Here is a 17918-nt window from a genome sequence, read left to right on the forward strand (position 1 = left end):
AGGTTGCAGGTTCTATCCCTGGCCTCGCTCGGTGGGTTAAGGATCCAGCATTGCTGTGAGCTGTGGTGTAGGTCACAAACGCAGCTCAAATTGCACATTGCTGTGGCAAAGGCCGGCAGCTGTATCTCCGATTGGGCCCCTGGCCTGGGAACCTCCATATGCCGAGGGTGCGGCCCTAAAAAGAAAAAACAAACAAAAACAGTTATTTGGTGGGGGGGGAGTTGAGGGGAGGTGTGGGGGGTTGCCTGGTCTGTGGAAGTTCCCAGGCCAGGGATCAAACCTGAGCCACTGCAGTGACAACACTGGATCCTTAAACCACTGCGTCACAAGGGAACTTCCTGTTTTGGTCTTGGTTTTCATTTTATTATTTTTTCCAGGAAGGAAAGTTACAGAAAATATCCCTTTCTGGCTCTGATATGATTTAATGTCTAATGCATATTTCCACTTGAATTTCAATAAAATACATTAATTAATCTTATGATTTTTCTACCTGGAAGTGAGGTAGGGTGCTGCCAGCCTCAACGGAATCCTGTGTCAAATCATGCTAGCCTGTGGCAGCCTAACATCTCAAGATGTTTTCAATGGTTGTAATGTCCTGTCCTCTCCCTCCATCTTTATCAAATTTTTATAATAGTTTTATTGTGATGTAATTCATATACCATACAGTTCACCCATTTAAAGTGTACAATTTCATGGCTCTTTTATATATTCACAGTCATGCATCTATTACCGTAATTTTAGGACATTTTCATTATCTCCCAAAAGAAACTCCACCTACCTAGCGACCACCCCAGTTATTTCATTACCCCGCCTCCCAGCCATAGGAAATCACTGATCTGCTTTCTGTCTCTATGGACTTGCCTATTCTACACCTTTCATATAAATGAAATTGTATTATCAGTTGTCCTTTGTAAGTGGCTTCTTTCACTTAGCATGTTTTTTTTGTTTTTGTTTGTTTGTTTGTTTGTTTGTATTTTTTGCTATTTCTTGGGCCGCTCCCGCGGCATATGGAGGTTCCCAGGCTAGGGGTCTAATCGGAGCTGTAGTCTCTGGCCTACGCCAGAGCCACAGCAATCGGGATCCGAGCCGCGTCTGCAACCTACACCACAGCTCACAGCAACGCCGGAGCGTTAACCCACTGAGCAAGCGCAGGGACCGAACCTGTAACCTCATGGTTCCTAGTCAGATTCGTTAACCACTGCGCCACGACGGGAACTCCCACTTTGCATGTTTTTAAGGTTCATATTGTAGTGTTTGTCTGTACTTCTTTCCTTCTTATGACTGAATAATAGGCTCATATATGAATATACTACCTTTTATTTATTTATCAATTGATAGACATTTGTGTTATTTATACTCTAGTCTATTTGAAATAATACTGCTGGGAAATTCATGTCCACGTTTTGCGTGGACATGTTTTGGTTTTTTTTTTTTTTTTTTTTTTTTTTTTTTATCTTTTTGCCTTTCTAGGGCCTCACCTGTGGCATATGGAGGTTCCCAGGCTAGGCGTCTAATCGGAGCTGTAGCTGCCGGCCTACACTGCAGCCACAGCAACTCGGGATCTGAGCCACATCTGTGACCTATACCACAGCTCATGGCAACGCCGGATCCTTAACCCACTGAGCAAGGCCAGGGATCGAACCCACAACCTCATGGTTCCTAGTCAGATTTGTTAGCCACTGAGCCACAACGGGAACTCCAGGACATGTATTTTTAATTCTCTTGAGTACATACCTAGGAGTGGAATTGCTGAGTCATGTGATAACTCTGTGTGTTTAACCATTTTAAGAACTGCCAAACCATTTTCCAAAGCAGGTGCATCATTTTACATTCCCACCAGGAGGGTACAAGGTTCCAATTCCTTCACTGCCTCACCAACACTTTTTTTCTTATAGCCATCAAAATTACTTTGTTTTTAATGTCTGTGCCCACAGCATGTGGATGTTCCCAGGCCAGGGATCGAACCCACACTACAGCTGTAACCAGAGCCATGGTAGTGACAACGCCAGATCTTTAACTCGCTAAGCCACAAGGGAACTCCCAGAAGGAATTGTTTTATAATCTAGACATAAGTAACTTTGTGAGGAGGTCAGAGAAGGGTAGTTCTAAAGATGGTCAGGGCCAGCTCACTGAGTAGGTTTCTCACTGCCTGCCTTGCAGTCTCAGATCTCTTCATGTGCTTTCCATGAAAACAGCTCTCCCAAGTTTTCCTGGATCTTTAAGGACTACTAGGGGAAACATCAAGTCTCTGAAAACAAATAATAGCTCAGTATGGATGAGTTGTCTATATTTTGCAAGAAAAGGAGAATTTTGTCCTTTAATAGAAGAACCCCATTTTTTTTTTCTTATGTCTTTTTTAGGCACATGGAGGTTCCTAGGCTAGCAGTCTGATCAGAGCTGTTGCTGCTGGCCTATGCCACAGCCACAGCAGTGCCAGATACGAGCCTCGTCTGCAACCTATAACACAGCTCATGGCAACACCAGATCCTTTTTTTTTTTTTTTTTTTTTTTTTTTTTTTGCTTTTTAGGGCCGCACCCATGACATATGGAGGTTCCCAGGCTAGGGGTCTAATGAAGCTACAGCTGCTGGCCTACACCAGAGCCACAACAAAGCGGGATCCGAGCTGCATCTGCGACCTACACCACAGCTCACAACACCATCAGATCCTTAACCCACTGAGCGAGGTCAGGGATTGAACCCACAACCTCACGGTTCCTAGCCGGATTTGTTTCTACTGCACCACGATAGGACCACCAGAAAAACTCCATTTTTAAAAGACTCCAATTTTTAAAAAAATAACCATAACCAGAGTTGCCTTCGTGGCTCAGCAGTTAACAAACCCAACTAGGATCCATGAGGATGCAGGTTCAATCCCTGGCCTAGCTCAGTGGGTTAAAGATCCGGCATTGCCATGAGCTGTAGTGTAGGTCAAAGACACAGCTCGGATCCCGTGTGGCTGTGGTGTAGGCTGTAGCTCCGATTCAACTCCTAGCCTGGGAACTTCCCTGTGCTGTGGGTGCAGGCATTTAAAAAAAAAAAAGGCAAAAAGAAATAACCATAACTAGAGTTCCCACTGTAGTACAGCAGGTTAAGGATCCAGTGTTGCTGTAGCTGCAGAGTAGGTTGCAGCTTCGGCTCAGATTCAGCCTCCATATGCTCCAAGTGCAGCAAAAAAAAAAATTAAAAGTAGAATAACCGTAACTGACGCTTGCTGATTGCCAAACACCATGTTAAGTACTTACTATCCATTAACTCATTTGTCCTACCTTATTTGGCTTTCCTTCAGCTTTTTTTTTTTTTTTTTTTTTTTTTTCCTGTCCACTACCCCATCCCTGGGTCAGGGATCAACCTGTGCCACAGCAGTGACAACACTGGATCCTTAACCACTAGGCCACCAGGGAACCCCTCCTTCAGGTTTTGTGTGTGGCTAGTCCTTCTTCAAGTGGAGTGGCCTTTCTGGGAAACAACCAAATCGCTGGTGTCCTCACAAACTCCTTACTGATAGATCTAGTCTCCAGCCAACCTTACATCTGCGTTCCCTAGCATGTGCATTTAGTCAGTTCATCTTTGCAGTTGAGTCAGTGTTTCCTATTCTGCTTTGGTGACCCATTGCCCACAGGCATCTGGGTTTCACTGGCAGATCCAAAGCCAAAATGCCCTAGCCCTGAGATTGCTTCCCACCTTCAGGGGTCACAACTGAAATTGCTCCTTCTCCAAAAAAATTAATGAAATACTAGAACTTTCTAAAAGCATTAATATCTCCTTTACAGGAGTTCCCGTCGTGGCGCAGTGGTTAACGAATCCGACTAGGAACCATGAGGTTGCGGGTTCGGTCCCTGCCCTTGCTCAGTGGGTTAACGATCCGGCGTTGCCATGAGCTGTGGTGTAGGTTGCAGACGCGGCTCGGATCCTGCGTTGCTGTGGCTCTGGCGTAGGCCAGTGGCTATAGCTCCGATTCCACCCCTAGCCTGGGAACCTCCATATGCCGCGGGAGCGGCCCAAGAAATAGCAACAACAACAAAGACAAAAAGACAAAAGACAAAAAAAAAAAAAAATCTCCTTTACAAACCTACATTTGTAAGGTGCTGCATTAACTTTTAGCTAAGAAATCAAATTTCAAGGCTCTTCCACACTACCAGTCTTTTCATGCCTTCCCTGCATAGTACTGTTTTGTTTTTGTTTTTGTTTTCTTTTTTGGCTGCCCCTCAGCAAATCGGGTTCCCAAGCCAGGGATCAAATCTGCCACCTAACGCTGGATCCTTAACCCACTGCCTGGGGCCAGGGATCGAACCAGTGCCTCCATAAAGATAAACCAGGTCATTTACCCTCTGTGCCAAGGCAGAAACTCTTCTTTGACACCATTCTTATTTATTTATTCATTCTTTCATTCATTTATTTATTTTTGTCTTTTTGCCTTTTCTAGGGCAGCATATGGAGATTCCCAGGCTAAGGGTCTAATCGGAGCTGTAGCCACTGGCCTACGCCACAGCTCACAGCAACGCGGGATCCTTAAGCCACTGAGCAAGGCCAGGGATAGAACCTGCAACCTCAGGTAGGGATCTGGCCTACACCACAGCTCACAGCTACGCTGGATCCTTAAGCCACTGAGCAAGACCAGGGATCGAACCCACATCCTCAAGGATACTAGTCGGGTTTGTTGCCACTAAGATGCAATGGGAGCTCCCTATTTGCCCTGTGGTTCCTAGTTGGATTCGTTAACCACTGAGCCACGACGGGAACTCCTTCGACACCATTCTTAAAGTGCTGCCATTTCTAGCACTGGATGTATGACTCTTAGGTTTATTTACCCTTTTTTTTTCTTCTTGGCCATGGGCAGAATATGGAATTCCAGCCACTCGGGCAATGCTGGATCTTTTAATCCACCATACTGGGTGGGGGATCAAACCTGCGTCTTGGCACTGCAGAGACACCGGCGATCCTGTTGTGCCACAGCAGTAATTCCTATTTGCCGTATTTTTTTTCTTTTCTTCACTTTTTTTTTTTTTTTTTTTGATCTTTTGGGGCCACACCTGTGGCATATGGAGGTTCCCAGGCTAGGGGTCAAATTGGAGTTGTAGCCACTGTAGCATGGAATCTGAGCCATGTCTGAAACCTACACCAGAGCTCACGGCAACACCAGATCTTTAACCCACTAAATGAAGCCAGGAATTGAACCCGTGTCCTCATGAATGCTGGTCAGGTTTGTTAACCACTGAGCCACGATGGGAACTCCTTTCCTTTCCTTTTCTGTTTTGTTTTGTTTTTTTCCTCGCTTTTTAGGGCCAAACTCTCGGCATATGTAAGTTCCCAGGCTGGGATTGAATCAGAGCTTGCAGCTGCTGGCCTTACCACAGTCACAGCAATGCCAGATCTGAGCCATGTCTGCAACCTACACCACAGCTCACTGCAGCTCCAGATCCTTAACACACTGAGCAGAACTATGGATTGAACTCACATCCTCAAGGATACTAGTTGGGTTTGTTGCCACTAAGACGCAATGGGAACTCCCTATTTGCCCTATTTTTATCTTTTGTCTGAAAGTTGCTTAAAAACAAGCACATGCTCTGCCCTGCACTTGCTGACTGTCACTGCCACCACAGAGGAATAATTCATACATAGTCCTCTGGCACATGGATTAGTCTATATGGGAATCCTCGTGTAAGTAAGTGCTGACAAAGAGAGGGGGAAAGGAACAGGAAATATGAGGGGTATGTCCAGAGCTACAGAAGGTCATGAGTCTTTGGACTATTCCAGGATGTGGTATTGGGTTTCTTCTTTGGTACAGTATAGAGCTAAGGAATAAACTGTATATTTGCTGGGAATTCCTTGTGGCTCAGCAGGTTAAGGATCTGGTGTTGCCACTGCTATGGCACAGGTTCAATCCCTGGCTAAGGAACTTCCACATGCTGCAGGCAGGGCAGAAGAAAACAAAAAACAAAAAAAAAAAACCCTGGGAGTTCCCATAGTGGCTCAGCAGTAATAAACTCAACTGGTATCCATGAGGACACTGGTTTGATCCCTGGCCTCACCCAGTGGGCTAAGGGTCCAGTGTTGCTGTGAGCTGTGGTGTAGGTCACAGACTTGGCTCGGATGTTGCGTTGCTTTGTCTGTGGCATAGGCCAGCAGCTGAAGCTCCAGTTTGACCCCCTAGCCTGGGAACTTCCATGTGCGGCAAGTGTGACCCTAAAAAAAAGATTCTTTAGGAGTTTCCTGGTGGCTCATCAGGTTAAGGATCTGGCATTGTCACTGCTGTGGCACAGGTTTGATCCCTGGCCCAGGAGCTTCCACATGCTGCAGACGTGGCCAAATTTTAAATAATAATAATAATAAAAGGATTCTGGAGTTCCTGCTGTGGTAAAATGGGATTGGCAGCATCTCTGCAGTGCCAGGACACAGGTTTGATCCCCAGTGCAGCACAGTGGGTTAAAGGATCCAGTGCTGCCAAGGATACAGCATAGGTCTAAACCATGGCTCGGATCTGTTTCCTGGCCCAGGAGCTCCATGTGCTGTGGAGCAGCCAAAAAAAAAAAAGTATTAGAGTCTGGTTACCCGTCCTAGTATCATTAGTGAATGATTAGAGCTGTTTTTTTTTTTGTTTTTTTTTTGTTTTTTTTTTGTTTTTTTGTCTTTTGTCTTTTTGGTTGTTGTTGTTGTTATTGTTGTTATTTCTTGGGCCGCTCCCGCGGCACATGGAGGTTCCCAGGCTAGGGGTTGAATCGGAGCTGTAGCCACCGGCCTACGCCAGAGCCACAGCAACGCGGGATCCGAGCCACGTCTGCAACCTACACCACAGCTCATGACAACGCCGGATCGTTAACCCACTGAGCAAGGGCAGGGACCGAACCCACAACCTCATGGTTCCTAGTCGGATTCGTTAACCACTGCGCCACGACGGGAACTCCGATTAGAGCTGTTTCACCCCAAACCCTAGATTTCCTTAACCATATTTATCTATTATTCATTTGTTTAACCTTTCAAACTTATAAATAACCTCTGACCAAACCACTATTAGCATAGTAATAAATTTCATTTTTTACTGCTTGGCATGGTAATTAGTATTTAATTTTGTCTAAGCTTATAATAATTTTCAGGCTTCTGCAGGTATTTTACAGTTCTCATATTCTACAGTTTTATAAACACAGTTGAACTTTTCTATACCTTCATAATTGCTAAATTTTTATTAGTTTTTTATCAGTTTTGAATGGAACCTAGATTTTACTAGTCTTTTTTTTTTTTTTCTTTTGGCTGGGCCCATGGCATGTGGAAGTTCCTGGGCTAGGGATCAAACCCACACCATGGCAGTAACCAGAGGCACAGCAGTGACAACACCCGAGCCATCTTAGCCCACTGAGCCACCACCGCTTAGAGGCAACTCTAAGATTTTATTAGTCTTATCTCATTACGCAGTTTACTTAAGAGACATACATTAATTTTGTCTCCAGCATCTGTTTGATAAAAACATTCCTCCATAGCAAAGTATCTTTTTTCAAAACCTTTAACAAGCTTCTTCTTTTTCTTTCTTTTTTCTTTTTTTCTTTTCTTTTTTTGCTTTTTAGGGCTGTACCCACGGCATATGGAGGTTCCCAGGCTAGGGGTTGAATCGAGCTACAGCTGCCAGCCTGCACCACAGCCACAGCAACGCCAGATCGGAGCTGCATCTACGACCTACACCATAGCTCACAGCAACACTGGATCCTTAACCCACTGAGCAAGGCCAGGGATCGAACTTGCAACCTCATGGTTCCTAGTCGGATTCGTTTCCACTGTGCCACAACGAGAACTCCAACAAGCTTCTTTTGTCTCCTCATTATTTCTGAAAGATAGGACAGTTAAATGTTTTCTTATTCTATGGCAGAGAGGAATTCCTTTAAGCTGTTTTTTTTGTATATATACTCTTTTCTTGACTTCATTGCTATTAAAGTTTGAAATCATTCTTTCCAAGAGGCCAAGATCTTCCTCACTCTTGAACATCTAAATGTATAATTCTTCTGACCTTCTATTCTTTGTGTCTCCCTGCAGCCATATGTGTCATTGTCTCAGCAGATGGCACCACCTAGTCCAAGCAACAGCACCCCTAACAGCAGCAATGGGAGCAATGTAAATGACCAGCTGAGTAAAACCAACCTCTACATCCGGGGATTGCAGCCAGGCACTACTGACCAGGACCTAGTCAAGTTGTGTCAGTCGTAAGTTGGGGCACATGTGGGTGGTTTTCAGGGACAGTACAGATTTGATGATGCTGGCTTCTTACCAGATACTCTTATCCTAAAATGCAGTACTATTTTGCTTCTACCCTCATAGTCATAAGGTTTCTCAGCAGCCCTCCCCCAAAGAAATTCTACCTACTACCAATATATAAAATTTTTATGTGTGTCTCCACAGAAAGCCAGATAGAGCTGACCTTTGAAGCCTAGTTAGTATATTACTTTGTTTCCAGCGTGCACCCAGAACCGATGGTCTTAGTAGAAAGATTGCTGTCCTAACACCTTGAGTAGAAATGTTCAGTATTTCTAAAGGTATAGATTAGAAGATAGAGTTGGCAGTGGGAGTAGAAGAAAGTAGGAGTAGCCAATTGAATTATGTACTTAAAAGAACTGCTCGGAGTTCCCGTCGTGGTGCAGTGGTTAACGAATCCAACTAGGAACCATGAGGTTGCAGGTTGGATCCCTGGCCTTGCTCAGTGGGTTGAGGATCCGGCATTGCCATGAGCTTTGGTGTAGGTTGCAAACGCAGCTCGGATCCCGAGTTGCTCTGGTGTAGGCCAGTGGCTACAGCTCCGATTTGACCCCTAGCCTGGGAACTTCCATATGCCGAGGGGGCAGCCCAAGAAATGGCAAAAAGACAAACAAAACAAAACAAAACCCTGCTGCTGCTAGAGATATTCCCAATGACTCAGAGGAGACTTCAAATTAGACGATAAAGAAGATGGAGAAAGAGGCTGTCATTTTACATCTACCCCCTAAGATCTTTGGGGCTCTTGAGCATGGATTTGAGTCATGAAGCAGAGATAACCACCATGGAATTAGCCCAATTAGGAAAGCTGGAAAAATTGCACGAGTGCAGAGATGCCAGCTCAATTCCACTTGGCAGAAAAATATGTTTCAAACTATTTATGTGGGGGACTGATTAGAGGCAGAAGTCTGGTGGCACGAGGATATTAACGGGGACGGGGAAATTGAGTTTGGAAAGAAATAGAAACAGAAACCGTAGTCTGTATAAATTTACCATCTTTTAAAACTTTATTGGAGTTCTCTTATAGTACAGTGGGTTAAGGATCCGGCGTTGTCACTGTTGCTGCTTGGGTTGCTGCTGTGGGTGGCTTTGGTCCTCCGCCCGGGAATTTCCTCAAGCCATGGGAGAGGCCCCCCCCCCAAAAAAAAGTGAATAAATTGCTAAAGTATAACAAGCACACAGAAAAGTGTTCAAATTATAAGTGTTTATAGAACCGTGCATTTTCATAAGGTAAACACATCCTTATAACAGTGCCTTGTAACCAGATCAAGAGCTAGAACATTACCAACTCTTCAGAAGCCCAGCTCCCGGTTACAGTCTCTTCCCCAGCCCCAAATGTATCTCCTATTTGGCTTCTAAACGATGTATGTGGCTTGTTTGAACTTCCTATAATGATAATGGCATATAATTTTTATGTCTGGTTTCTTTTGCTCAGTGTTGTTTGTGAGATTGATTCACATTGCTGCATGTAGCAGAACTCTGTTCGTTCTTGTTGCTTTATAGAATTCCATCATGGGAATATACCAGAATTACTCATTCTGCTGTTGCTGGACATTTGGATTGTTTCTAGTATGTGACTGTTATAGATATGGGTAGTGTTACTATAAACTTGTATGTGTCTTTTGGTACATGTGTCTGCACATTTATCTTGGGTAAGCACCCAGGAGTAAAGTTGCTAAATCATAGGCTATATACATTTGTTCAACTTTTATAGATACTACTAAACAATTTTCTGAAGCGGTCACACTAACTCATACTCCCACAGCAATATATGTACATTCCAGCGATTCCAAATCCTGGAGAGGCAGAGGGGTAGTTGTATGAGGCGTTGTTCCCTGGCAACTCAGCAGGTTAAGGATCCAGCTCTGTCACTGCTGTGGCTCTGGTCACTGCTGTGGCATGGGTTCTCCCTGGCTTGGGAACTTCTGCATGCCACTGTTGCGGCCAAAAAATTAAAAAAAAAATAAATAAAAGAGTGAACCTTTAAAAAAAAAAAGTGGTAGTTGTATGAGGTCTCAGAGGTACTCTTTAGATCCCTTTTTCTTTTTTTGGGGGGGCGGTTGGCACACACCCATAGCATATGAAAGTTCCCACATAGCTGTAGCAACATCGGGTCCTTAACCCACTGCACCACAGCAGGAACTCCATCCCTTACTTTTCTAAAGTAGTGGTTTTTGGATTTTTGCTAACATCAGGCTGCACAAAATCAGTCTCTGAAGGCTAGATGTGTGTATAAAACTGGATCCTTTATTTTGGCTTATCTTGCTAGAAAGGTATTAAAATGAAACTTAGGGGACTTAGTCTAGGACTAGTAATTTTTGGAAGGAATGGAAATTAGCAAAAATATTGGTTTATGAGGGGAAAGAGTATCCTATCAATCTGGTTCCTTGACTTCTGCACCCTGTTTTTCTTATACTAAATATATGTGCTACAAGAACCAGTCTTCTCAATTCTGCTTACTTCACTATACTTTTAGACTTTCATTTTGCTCTTCCCAATAGTTGCCTTTCCTTCTGCCATGTCCGAAGGGATGAGGATAGTCAGAGCAGCATGTAGGATGAAATTGAGGCGGCCAGTAGGGGACTATGGAGAAGTAGGAATGAGGCGGGGAAAGAGTAGGTGCTAGGTGAATTTTGACAAAAGAGAATCGGAGCAGGTGGGTGGAGTCCTTGCTGGTGCTGTGAGCTTAGAGGTCATGCTTTCTATGAAGGGTATTTCCCATGCATAGAAGGACTTTCCCACCTTTGTCCCAGTTGTCTCTCTAGATTGTAGGGGAAGTAAATGTGGCTGGATCCTAAGCCCTGGTGGGCAGGGGGGAGAGGCATGGAGTCTGAGACTGGAACTCCTGGTTCTCTTGGAGGGGCTCTTTCCGAGGAGCAAGCAGCACGACCCAGCTGTTGCCAGCTGCAGTGGAAATTCTGAGCTCAAAAGTCTCAGGCTGCTCAGACCACAGCAAGCTCCGCCCTGGGGCCTTGATAGGGATAGCAGCATATGTGTCTCTTTCATCTCTTCCCTTGTCTAAATTTGAAAAAGAACCCAAGTATGTAGCCCTGAAGGGCTAGGATCGCCACATCCACTCCAGCCTCTAGAGCTTGGCTTATTCTGTCTAGTCCACTGGCTCAAGAATCCCACTCAGAGTCAGTGAGAGGCCGCCAAGGAGCGAAACAAATACATCAATCACCATGTGTTCTTTAGGGATGGGATGAGAGGAGAGGTAGAAAAAAAATGCTCGTTTGGAATATTAGTCTGAAATTCAGTCCCTGTCAACTGTGTTCAGTTAAATCTTATACTTCTGACTTTGTTAGTGATTTCTGTTCTGTCTCTTTAACATTTTCACCCTCCTGGAGCGGAATGTAGAGACGTCTTTCTAGTGGAACATTTCTAATATAATCCTTGACCAAGCTGTGGTACTCCACTGCTCAAGTTTGGGGAATTCCACATGACTTTACTGCCAAAAATATAATTTTCAAAAAGTTGAAAAACCTAACTCTTCTACAAATGTAGGTGAACGTGTGCCAGATATTTGTTTTACTCATTAATGAGGGAACCAGCAGGATACTAATATGGGTTTAAAGAGCAATCGAGATACTGAGTATTTTTAGGTACTGCAGAAAAAGATGTTGGAATAAGATGACTAGGGCACAGACAAAAGTAACATCCTATAGTTCACATCCTATAGGACAGTAAAACAGTAACCTCTGGGATTATATTTTCTGCTGGACAGAAATTATTTGTATTTCTACTGGACAAAAATCTGTAAGTTAATATGTTTCTTCACAATATCTGGGCCCTCATCAGTAGCAAATAATAACTCAAACATGGAGCTCCTGTCGTGGCTCAGTGGTAAAGAACCTGGCTAGTATTCATGAGGATGCAGGTTCGATCCTGGCCTCACCCAGGGGATTAAGGATCTGGTGTTGCCATGAGCTGTGGTATAGGTTGCAGATGCAGCTCAGATCTTGTGTTGCTGTGGTGCAGGCTGGCAGCCACAGTTCCAGTGCAACCCCTAGCCTGGGAACCTCCATATGCCTCAGGTGCAGCCCTAGAAAAAAAAGATGTGCAGGCAGTCCACATTTTGCCTTATCATCAAGTTTTAGATAATTTTCTTTTTTTCTTTTTCTTTCATGGCAACACTGGATCCTTAACCCACTGAGCAAGGCCAGGGATTGAACCCGAGTCCTCGTGGATACTAGTTGGATTCGTAACCCTTTGAGCCACAACAGGAACTCCTAGATAATTTTCTTAACACAGCTTTTGCATTTGGTCTTATACCCACTCCCCTCCCTAACATACTCAAATCTTGACAATAAGAAATAGAAATCTTAGAAGTTCCTGCTATGGCACAACCAGATCAGCAGTGTCTGCAGTGCCAAGACACAGGTTCAATCCCTGGCCCCGCACAGTGGGTTAAAAGAACCACCATTGCCACAGCTGTGGCATATCTTGCAACTGCAGATCAGATCTGATCCCTGACCTGGGAACTCCATGTGCCAAGAGATGGCCAAAAATGGAAAAAAAGAAACAGAAATCTTAGAAAAGCAGAAAAGAGATCTGTTTGCAGTAGGTTAAAGTTGAGGTCCCTTGAGTATAATAATAACAGTTAAGAATTTTCAGGTATTGGAGTTCCCGTCGTGGCTCAGTGGTTAACGAATCTGACCAGGAACCATGAGGTTGCAGGTTTGATCCCTGCCCTCGCTCAGTGGGTTAAGGATCCAGTGTTGCTGTGAGCTGTGGTGTAGGTTGCAGACGTGGCTCGGATCCAGCGTTGGCTGTGGCTCTGGCATAGGCCAGCGGCTACAGCTCCGATTCGACCCCTAGCCTAGGAACCTCCATATGCCGTGGGAGCGGCCCAAGAAAAGGCAAAAAGACCAAAAAAAAAAAAAAATTTTTTTCAGGTGTTTACCATGTGGTAATGCCTTATATTGATGAACTCATTTCATATTCCCAACAATTCTATCTCCATTTTATAGATGCTAAGATTGAGGCACAAAAAGATTTAATGACTTGTCCAAGATTACACATAACGGTAAAGTATTAGTATTAGAATATGAACAAAAGTAGTTTGGCCCAAGTTGACCTTTGATTAGTGGGATAGTAGAAGGGTAAGGGGTGGAGTTCCAGTTGTGGCTCAGCAGTAATGAGTCCGACTAGTATCCATGAAGATGTGGGTTCAATCCTTGGCCTTGCTCAGTGGGTTAAGGATCCGGTGTTGCTGTGAGCTGTGGTGTAGGTCACAGATTCGGCTCAGTTCCCCCATTGCTGTGGCTGTGGTGTAAGCTGGCAGCTGCAGCTCTGATTCAACCCCTAGCCTGGGAACTTCCATGTGCCGCACTGCGGCTCTAAAAAGAAAAAAAAAAAAAAAAAAAAGAAGGGTAGGGAGTGGGGTGTCAGAGAAAATAAACAGTTTTTCATGGGAGGAGTGATGTTTGTCCAAAGGAAGATATGTAATATCAAGGATTATTTTTAGTCCTCAAGGAATTCTAGCCAGAGCTCTGCTCTTAAAAACTTACTGTGGACATCGCCAAGCTTCTTTCCCAAAGACAGTAGGCTCTTTTTACCTAGTATCTGAGCCTTATTTGGGGAAGAAGAGAGAAATGTGTTGATATTGTAGGCACTACCGTTATCTTACTTGTAGGTACCTTTTGGGGATAGGTTTGTATGGCAAGTGTGTCCTTTTAAATTCATTTCTTCTTTGTTCCCATTAAGCTTTGAGGGGGGACAGTTGTTCTAGTGGGAGTGAAGAAAGGGCATGGATTCGTCTAGATGTCTCATTCTGTCCTGTTCTAAGTCCCCGCCCCCAGATTATCACTTTGCATTTTCTTCTCCCTTAGATATGGCAAGATTGTCTCCACTAAGGCCATATTGGACAAGACCACAAACAAATGCAAAGGTGAGAGAATAGCTGTCTTTGATGGACAACAGCAGTGAGTGAGGCTATCCTTTGCCTCTGCCCTTTACTGCTGCAGATCCCTGGTATACTGTGCCAGTGAGGAGTCGCTAAGGTTTTCAGGCTTAAAAGACTAGTAGGTATTTAGAGTCTTTGGTGACTGGATAGCTAGAGCTGAAAATGCTCTGGTGATTGAGTTCCTTGGGCTTACTTCGGATGTCATGTTTCCCTGGATTGATAGGTGAGATCATTTCTACTTAGCAAAGCATCCTAAGTGCCTTTCGTTGGTGGGGAATGAAGAGACTTAATTTTGTTGGGGTTTTGAGCTGTTTCAAATGAGGTGAAAGAATGGATGGAGGGGAAAGGGCTGTACTTTGGGGTGGGGAGGGGCTTCTTCCAGCAGGTAGTTGGTTATCTGCAGTGGAGAGGCTGTATATCCTACATGCCTAGCATTTTTGGGGTGTGACTAGAAAAGAAGAGGGATTTCTTTTGGAAATAGAGGAGGGCTGTGAATTATTAGAGGAGCCTCATTCTGGAAACCTCGCGTTTCTTAATGGGGAGAGAGGAAGGCAAGAATACCATAAAGACCTCATTGTCCTTGGCGTTCTTAGCTATAACGTAGACCAAATCTAACAGTTGAAGGAGCACACGGATAACCACCTGTAATCTCTGAATTTCTCTTCCTCCCTACCACATCTGTTACATGGCTCATAATTCTTCCTCTGTAATTTGAAAAGCTTGGGCCTCCTACCTACCTCCCTTACACCCCCCACCCGCCAGTGATGCTGTTTCCCTGTTCCAGGCTATGGCTTTGTGGACTTTGACAGTCCTTCAGCAGCACAGAAAGCTGTAACAGCACTGAAAGCCAGTGGTGTGCAAGCACAGATGGCAAAGGTAAGGGTATTGCCCCCGTGTTGATGCCTCTGAAGGGTTGTAGTTAGCACCAAAGGCTTCCAGAGGTTTAAGAGCTGTGCAGTTGATAAGCAGGGGCTGTCTGCTGTGCTTCTTTTGGGGTGGTGGGGGGCCGAGCTCCTGGCATGCGGAAGTTCCTGGCCAGGGATCAAACCCAAGCTACAGCAGTGACAACACCAAATCCTTAACCCGCTAGGCAACCAGGGAACTGCTGCAGTGGTTTTTGCCTATATCTGGCCAAGCAGTCTGGGCCAGGGACCCACTGAGCATCTCTTGGCTGCCAGAGGAAGATGATTTTCAGAACCTATGGCAGGTAGCTCTGTAACTGTGTTCCTCTCATCAAGGGTTACAAGCAGGCAAGAGGGTCAAGAGGCCTCTTGCCTTCCTCCAGCTGTTTCCCCATCTCCTCCCTCCTCCCTGGCCCCACTTCCCTACCAGACAGCTTTTAGGATTTTGGCCACATTCTCTGAAGAAGCCAGTTGTGCAACTCAAAAGTTAAGAACAATACTTCCCACCTCCAAGTACTGTTTGTGTGTGTGTGTGTGTGTGTGTGGAGGGGGTGGGGAGAGAGAAGCCACACAAGGAAGGAAACTGTCCTTCCTTTCTCAGATCTGTCTGGAGTTTTTATTTTCATCTGGACTTCTAGAAAGATGGAGGCTTTTCTCTTACTTTTTGTCTTAGGTGAGATTGCTCCCTTGTCTTTGTAAAGTCCTTGTGATTATTCTGTGCAGAGTTGATGAGGCAGGCCTGCCAGCCATCCTTTCTGTAATGGTTAAAGGGAAAGGCAGAAGAGGGATGAGGTTGCTCGTGGCCCACTGTTTAGGGCAGAGTAACTGCTTTAATTCTTAATAATACAGTTCTAGGAAGTTATTGTCCTTTTGCATACTCTGCCTACTGGAAGGGCTCTCCCACCTCTTCTTCCTGGAGAAAAGCCCTCTGACATTAGATGACTTCAGAGTTCCCATGAAACTGGAACTTCCAGGGCTCCATGGTGACCCAGTGAGCTGTACATCTGGCCCTTAGAGCAACCCCCAGCACATTGGCTTCCCGTCTCCTGTCTCTCCTCTTCCTGTTTTCCCTCCATCAGGGAGTGTACAGGCATTCCTACTCAGGGGAGTCTGCTGTGGCCGGAAGAGGGGGAAGCGGGGATTGCTCAAAACAGCCCAGCCTCTGGGACAGGCTGTTGGGTTGTTGGATGGGCGAGAGGAGTGCTGCTCAGCCTGGTTCTTAAAGACACAGCCATACTTCAGCAGTGGCTTGTGTTATGGGCTTGTACAGTACTAGAAATATTAAGTCTGTGGGTTTGTTGTTTTCTTACTCAATATATAACCTATGGTTGTGGGACTAGGTGTTACAAATAGTCGTTAAGATTCTTTATGTATGTTCCTTCTTACTCTCTTTTCTGAGATGTCATTTTGTGAATGTTAGCTGAGGGTGGGAGAAGGGTAAGATATGAGAAATTCATTTTGTCACTTTTACTTCTATAGCAACAAGAGCAGGACCCCACAAATCTATACATATCAAACCTCCCACTGTCAATGGATGAGCAAGAACTGGAGGGAATGCTGAAGCCTTTTGGCCAGGTTATCTCCACTCGAATCCTTCGAGACACCAGTGGGACCAGCAGAGGGGTTGGCTTTGCAAGGTGAGGGGCACCAAGGATGGGAAACGATAAGGTTAATAAAAACTGTCATTTAGAAGGTCACCAGGAGTCTGTGCCCTTCTGTCCCCAGGACCAAACCATTACCCAAAAGTACTTAGCGGTAAATCAAAAGTTCACAATACTCACCAATCTATTTGCTCCCAAATCCTTCCCCCACTGGTTCATGCCACTCAGGCCTTTCTTTGTTCCTTTGATCCAGACCTAACCATAATAAAATAATTCTGTATCTTATAGTATTTCTCATTCTATTATCTCATTTAACTTTTACAACGACCCTGTGAAATATTAATTCTCCATATCATTTAATTTATTTATTTGTCTTTTTAGGGCTGCACCCACAGCATATGGAGGTTCCCAGGCTAGGGGTTGAATCAGAGCTATAGCTACCAGCTTACGCTGCAGCCACTGCCAACACCATATCCAAGAAGCGTCTGCGACCTACACCACAGCTCATGGCAACGCTGGATCCTTAACTCACTGAGCTAGGCCAGGGATCAAACCTGTTTCCTCATGGATGCTACAAGGGTTCGTTAATCTCTGAGGCACGACAGGATTCCTTTTTTTAGGGCCAACATGCGGCACATGGAAGTTCCCAGGCCAGGGGTTGAATCGGAGGAGTTGCAGCCGCCGGCCTACGACAGAGCCACAGCAACACGGGATCCAAGCTGTGTCTGCAACCTACACCACAGCTCACAGCAATGCCAGATCCTTAACCCACTGAACAAGGCCAGGGATTGAACCCACAACCTCATGATTCCTAGTCGGATTCGTTAACCACTGAGCCACGACAGGAACTCCTGCAGTCAGATTCTTAACCTACTGTGCCACAGTCCTAAATGTTGACATTTGAAATAAAATTGTCATTTTAAAATGTATCCAGGAGTTCCTTCTGTGGCCTAGTGGGATCTGTGGCATCTTGAGAGTGCTGGGGTGTAGGTTCTATCCCCAGCCAGCACTGTGGGTTAAGGATCCAGTGTTGCTGCAGCTGTAGCATAGGTCGAGGTTGCGGCGTGGATCTGATCCCTGGCCTGGGAACTCCACGTGCCTCAGAGCAGCCAAAAAAAAAAAAAAAAAAAAAAAAAAACCTGTCAAAATGAGACCTAAATATCATAGCAATTTGATACACAAAATGATTTAGAATTACATAGAACATTTTTTAAGTCATGACACATATTATTCTTATAGTGCTCCTTTTTTCTTTTTGATCTTGTATTTCAATTCAT

General features: G+C 44.8%; 1 protein-coding gene across 8 annotated transcripts in view; it reads left to right on the plus strand.

The window, feature by feature from the left end:
- The window catches only part of RBMS2 (RNA binding motif single stranded interacting protein 2), a 112158-nt gene that overhangs the window by 78006 nt on the left and 16234 nt on the right, over nt 1-17918 (plus strand). For 4 of the 8 annotated variants that reach the window (XR_014803355.1, XR_014803356.1, XM_021092892.2 and 1 more), the window contains 4 exons: nt 8021-8187; nt 14065-14123; nt 14923-15014; nt 16520-16677. Coding sequence is in view for 4 of the 8 variants with exons in the window: in XM_021092892.2 (XP_020948551.1) it covers nt 8021-8187; nt 14065-14123; nt 14923-15014; nt 16520-16677 (476 nt within the window). In the remaining 4 variants the exon portion in view is untranslated. The remainder of the gene's footprint in view (nt 1-8020; nt 8188-14064; nt 14124-14922; nt 15015-16519; nt 16678-17918) is intronic. The other 4 variants (XR_014803358.1, XM_084956063.1, XR_014803357.1 and 1 more) reach the window with 2 other exon arrangements.

Source organism: Sus scrofa, chromosome 5 (genome assembly GCF_054392235.1).
Source record: "Sus scrofa isolate SSC_HxYL_T2T_F1_AM1 chromosome 5, Sscrofa_HxYL_maternal_Yorkshire_Landrace_v2.0, whole genome shotgun sequence".
Classification (NCBI taxonomy): Eukaryota; Metazoa; Chordata; class Mammalia; order Artiodactyla; family Suidae; genus Sus; species Sus scrofa.